General features: G+C 42.5%; 1 protein-coding gene across 1 annotated transcript in view; it reads right to left on the bottom strand.

Moving 5' to 3' along the window:
• Positions 1-2,531: 2,531 nt before the first annotated feature.
• Positions 2,532-6,000, bottom strand: part of GPR173 (G protein-coupled receptor 173) — a 50,870-nt gene continuing 47,401 nt past the window's right edge. Inside the window, exon 2 of the mRNA XM_069748249.1 lies at positions 2,532-4,324. Within this exon, the coding sequence (XP_069604350.1) occupies positions 3,019-4,137 (1,119 nt within the window). The 5' untranslated portion in view covers positions 4,138-4,324 and the 3' untranslated portion in view covers positions 2,532-3,018. The remainder of the gene's footprint in view (positions 4,325-6,000) is intronic.

Below are 6,000 nucleotides of genomic sequence, written 5' to 3'. Positions count from 1 at the left end.
AGCAGACCAGGGTTGGATATATCATTGGTGCAACCTCTGCAGCAGCACAGGGGCCCAAGAGGTAAGGGGCCCATTTCCTCCTCCAAAACATGTGCAATAGTACATTATGATGACCTGTTGGACAGCAAAGGGCCCATAAACTGTTCTTGCACAGGGGCCTCTTCTGTCTGTGTCCTCCGGCGCCAGGGCAGCAGATGACTGTGCAATTCCGTACTGAGGCTTCAGTAAGCGTGTATTGTCCGGTCTCACATTTTTTTAAAGCCAAAAGATTTATGTAAAATTAACCTGTGAGCTGTTTGATCACTTAACAAATCAATGTTGCTTCTTTCTCAGCAGCCACAAAGAATTCTGTGATCTTGCAAAAATTAGAAACATGTTGTCATAAAAAGTTTGGTAACTATTTTGGGATATTTTTTTAGGTGCCTCTGTAGGTTGCTCTAAAATATGATACCCAGTGAAGAAACCGGGCAACTCAGATTTTCTTTTGATGTAGATTGTGAAAGGGAACGTTTAAGGAGGATTCTACTGTTGAAGCTAGTGGTATGGGTACATAGGTCCTAATACAACAATAAAAATGATAGCTATCTTTTAGTAATCCGATGTGCCTGCGCTGAGAAATTGAGCTTTGAAGTCACAGGCAAATTTGACTGTCAGTGCAATGGGGGTGTGTTGATGTAAAGAGTGCACTGACACGCCCCCAATGCACTTCCAGGCTATTTTGCATGCAGATTCAAAGGTTGAATTCTCAGCGCTGGCACATCGGATTGCTACAAGATAGGTATCATTTTTATTGTTGTATTAGGACCTATACAGCTATGGCACTAGTTTCATCCACCTGACAGGTTCTTGTGAAGTCTTCAGAATTGGCTTTAAAGAGGCGAAATAGATTGACTGCAAATGCAACAAATGACTTTTTTTGATTACTTAGAATATTTGACTCTAAAAAGTTACCATTTTTGTATTTTTTTATTTTATAAATCAATAGTATATATGAAAATAAGCAACTTTGTGATTTATTTTATCAAGAAAATCTGCTTCATTTCTCCTTCTGGATTCATTTTTCACTCTCTATTCTAGGGCAAAAGCTGTATTCGGAGAAGACTGATTTTCGCATACAGGAGATGACAGTTGGTGCACATAAGATTCTATGAAGAGGAGAGGGGGAAGAAGGAAGGAGGAGCTGGAGGCAGACACAGACTTTCCACTGCAAGTTCTCCTGAAACAACAGTTACACTGTAAATCTATGGTAAAAAAAATGAAAATGTTAGTGTCATTCCAGGAGAGGTTGCAGCAGAATGTCTGTGTGGGCCTCCAGGTCCGGCCTTTCCCCTCTGCATAGAATTTTATGAGCACCAACAGCCATCTCAGTAATGGAAAAATCTATGTTCACTGAAGACAGATTTTACCAGTAAATTGAAAATATTGAGCACAAAAGATCAGTCCTGGAAGAGAAAGAAGATGATTTCTCTGATAAGATATGTTACAAAGTTGCTTATTTTCATGTGTACTATTGATTTGTAAAATAAAAACGAAAATGATGGTTAGTCTGGGTTTTTCACTATACATAATGTATAAGGCATATAAATTAGATATGTCATAACATTGTAATTGGTGGGGGTCAGACACTTAAAATATCCAATTTGATCCTAAAAACACATCATTTCTCCAGTTTGAGTACTAGCAGACAAGTATTTTCCATCCTTTCTCGTAGTACATTATGTACAGATGTGAATGCGAAGCACAGGCTAGTTACTTCCACTGGAATCTATCCTTTGTGGTAGAATTGCTATATGGAAAATGTATAGTAGTGTATGACTGGCAGCATAGCAGGGTCCCCAACGTGTTCCACAACCACAACTCCCAGCATTCTGTGAAAGAACATGCAGGGAATTGTAGTATGGCGACCGCTTGCGTGATACAGGATAGGACCCATTGGTGTGTATAGCACAAACATTCGAGCACAGGCTGGATTTTCACAAGCTTACTTTAGACACTGATGATACCGATGTCCAATACCTGTACGATGGGACGGCTTGTAAACTGTATCGTGCACGTGTGTGAATATGTTGCATCATTGATCTATGTCTATGATACTTGTGGTCATCTGTCGACTAACACATGGAAGGAAAAGGAGTAACAAGCCAGTAGCCCCTGCAATGTGGAAACCATACTGTAGCGGTAAATATAGCAGTTGCAAAACTTGTGAAAAGAGGAGTCGTCACTTTTTATAATATGTCATGGTGTAAATGCCGCTTTTCTCATATATTCGGCGATGTTTTTCTTTTGTTCCTGCTCCTCTCTGTTCTTGAGATATGGCCTCCTCTTCCACGGGATCTAATAAGCAGCTGACCGACGCCACATCAGTAGTGCCTCGCCTACCGATACGGAAGGGAGAGGCGCTGACAAAGACTCTCCTTTTTAATTATGTTCACCATATCATTTTTTTTTCTAAACCCGTTACTTTTTTGGATAAAGTTGTACACCTGGATGTTTCCATGAGTGCGATTAATGAGTAGAAAGAAAAACAAATTCCCTTGTGTTTTTGTATCAATCAAAAGACATTAATACAAGTGATGGCGTTATAACCATGTCAATAAATATGTCCATAAACAAATACATAAATTCCCGTCAGCCTCCCCTTTCCCTCCCACCAAACACACATTGCATACCCTCCATTACAACCCCTTACCCATCCTTCGCCCCTCTCCCTTTATGCACTTAGCTTGAATAAAAAAGAGACATCCCAGAAATTCTCACGCACCCCGTCGTCCCCACCCACACCCACCCGCCAAGTCCTTTCGTCAATGACATCTCTATAAAAGGGACATTTCTTTGTTTTTAAAAAAGAAAGCTATGGTCTTTCAATTTGATGTTTTTGTCTTCTCCCTCTTAGCATGGTCCATCAGAACGATTCCTTCATCATCGGCATGCCGCGTTGGCCTCTTAAATCCACCCCGATCGATCTCCCGATCACTGAGGTTTATGTGAGGTTGGGAGTGCAATGGTTTCCCTTTTTTTTCACATCACACAGTAAGGCTCCCTGGGTAACAAGGCTTTCGTCCTCCAGCAGGGGATGTGGAGCTGCAGACAGCTTTTCAGGTCTTTATTGAGTAGGAAACACATTATAGGGTTTACCCCAGCCTGAGTGAAAGTCATCCACACTGCGGTGGACAAGTAGCGATGAGGGATGCTACAGGTTTTGACAAACACCCTCCAGTAACAGGCCACAATATAGGGTGACCAAAGCACCAAAAAGCTCAGGGTTATTCCATAAAACATCCGACCCAACCTTTTCTCACTTTTAAACTCATCCATCCCCAATAGACGCCTGTTGGCAGTGTGGGTGTTTTGACGTATACCCAGTAAAGTTGGTGGCATTGGCCCCCTTCCAAATCCAGCAATCCAGTTTGCAGCAGCCTGCCCTGTAGCTCCTGGCCCGTGGAATGTCCAGTTTTGGCTGATGGCTGGCACCATCTGCACAGGCTTCATTTTACGATGACGGTACTCAAAGAGAAGTAGTTTGGCATAGACAATATGAGTGGCAACGATGAGCACTGCCAGCATGAGCATAAATCCAAGGGTATCGTTGGCTTTGAAGTATCGATGCTCGAATATGCACTGGTCCTCTTCACGGATGAATTTGTAAGTGCCCACGTCAAAGACTGGTGGAAAGGCCATAGCGACTGAGAGTGTCCAGACCATGCAGATAACTGCAATGCACGTCCAAAGCGTCATTCTCTTGGAATAGAATCGGTGATGGGCAATGGCCATGTAGCGTGTAACACTGATGCAGAAAAGCATGAATGAGGCGTGAAAGCAAAAAAGGACGGCCATGAACGCCACAACCTTGCAGCTTAATAGGCTGTAGGCCCAGGCTGAACCGTTGCGGATGGAAAGTAGGACAAATGGAAAACAGGCAGATGATCTGACAGCATCGGCAAGACAGAGATCCAACAAGAAGTAGTAAGGAGCCTTGTGCAAGGAACGGTCTTTTAGTACTAGCAGTGAAACCAGTAGGTTGCCCGCCAGACTGGCACATATAATGAAACCCAGTAACACTAGTTTGAGATGGGTAGAGATTGCTGTTGACTGGGTAAGAGAGCCAGACAGCTCCTCAGACTCACTGCCATTAGCCATGTTGGAGGCCGGCTCCAACTAGCCTTTGGTCAGCACCTCCTTCTCCTTCTGTGATGCTCCATTTCCAATAAGTGGGACTTTTTGGGGGGCCAGGCTTGATGGGTATTTAGGTGGCAGGGTGGGGAAAAGAAATGGTGGGAAGAAGGTGCGAAAGGGATTGTATGGGAAGACCGAAACGTGGATATGACTGTACAACGTATGGTAATTTAATGACACAATGATGGAGGAACAAGATTAGGAATGGGGGCAAGAGAGGAGAAAAGAATGGTTATTATTAATATATGACAACATTGAAAAACAAAGAAAAAACATTGGTTAAATACATTGGTTATAAAAAATGAAGTATGAGTCCAAAATGTGTTGTGTAAGTTACATCTGCAGTATTAAACACCAAGTATCTGCCTAGTGAGGAGCACCAGGGCTATACACTGTGGGAGCAGCGGCCAATTCTCCTCCCTAAAGCGATATCTGTCTGATTTATCATTAGGGTGTATGCATGTTTAATTTTTCTTTAGTGCTGCCTTAATGGGGGTGATTGAGTGTGGTGCGCACTGCGGTCAAATTTGGTCCTACCATTGTTTTCTCTAAATGTTATAAAAAGAAAAACTTACAGGGGTTGTCCAGGTTTAGGGCTCAAGTCTACAGTTACTCTTTGTGGCTGCAGGCTTGTGAATCCTCACAGCGTGGACAGTGTGCACTGTCAGGACTCTCCAGTGCTAGCTCTGGGATCAATTTTCATACTTCTGGCCCAGGCAAAAGAGTGTCAGTGTCCCCTCTAACACATACCACAATTCATGATGCACAGATAAGAATTATAGGTATAGTACAATGTCAAAGATTTCACTTTCTTCTTTCATTATATGAGTGATACTTATTGTACATTTTACCACATTGTGCTCCATACAGTATAATGAGCCCATATAGTGAACCATACAGTATAATGAGCCCACATAGTCCTCCATGAAGTATAATAAACCCCATATATTGCTCCATACAGTATTATGGATCAATATATTTCTCTATACAGTATTATGGGCCCCATAAATTGCTCCATACAGTATAATGGGCTCCATTTATTGCTCCAAACAGAATAATGAGCACCGTAGTCCATACAGTATAATGGGCCCCTTATATTGCTTTATACAGTACAATGGGCCCCATATATTGCTCCATACACTGTTATGGGCCAAATATATTACTCCATACAGTATTATGGGCCCTACATTTTGCTCCATACAGAATATAGGGCCCATATATTGTTCCATACAGTATAATGGGCCCCATATATTGCACCATACAGTACATAATAGCCCCATATATTTTGCTCCATATACTATATAATGGCCCCATATAATGCTCCATACAGTATAATGGCCTATGTATACTTATATATTGCCTGTGTGCGCCGGGTGGTGACACCGGCCCCTCTTCTGGCCACCTTCCGACTGGACATTTCCGGCCTCACTTAATTCACTTGTATTGAGCAAGGCTGTGCACATCTAATCGCCACGTGACTGCATGTTTGCAAATAGCATTCTCGCGCCTGCCTGCCCCCGTCGCCAGCAGCGGTTAATCTGGACACCGCGTACCCTTAAAGTGAACCCCAAGCCTGGACAACCCCGTTTAAGAAATAGCTGCACCCACTTTTTTTTTTCAGATTTGTGTTTGAGAAGTTAGTGTTCGGACTTTATAAGTAAAAGTTGGAGCCTAAGCTCCTTATTTTTATATGTGTTTATAAACAAAAAACTGGTATAAATACATTAGTAAATCTGAGTAATTGACCTCAATGTACAATTATATTGCATATTGGGGGAGTCATCTCAAAACACTCATCCAAGGCCGGTCCCCGGCTGCTTGCCTCCC

The sequence above is a fragment of the Ranitomeya imitator genome, chromosome 2 (assembly GCF_032444005.1).
Source record: "Ranitomeya imitator isolate aRanImi1 chromosome 2, aRanImi1.pri, whole genome shotgun sequence".
In the NCBI taxonomy this organism is placed as follows: Eukaryota; Metazoa; Chordata; class Amphibia; order Anura; family Dendrobatidae; genus Ranitomeya; species Ranitomeya imitator.
The sequence above is the reverse complement of the archived record's forward strand: the minus strand, read 5'-3'. Positions and strand labels throughout refer to the sequence as shown.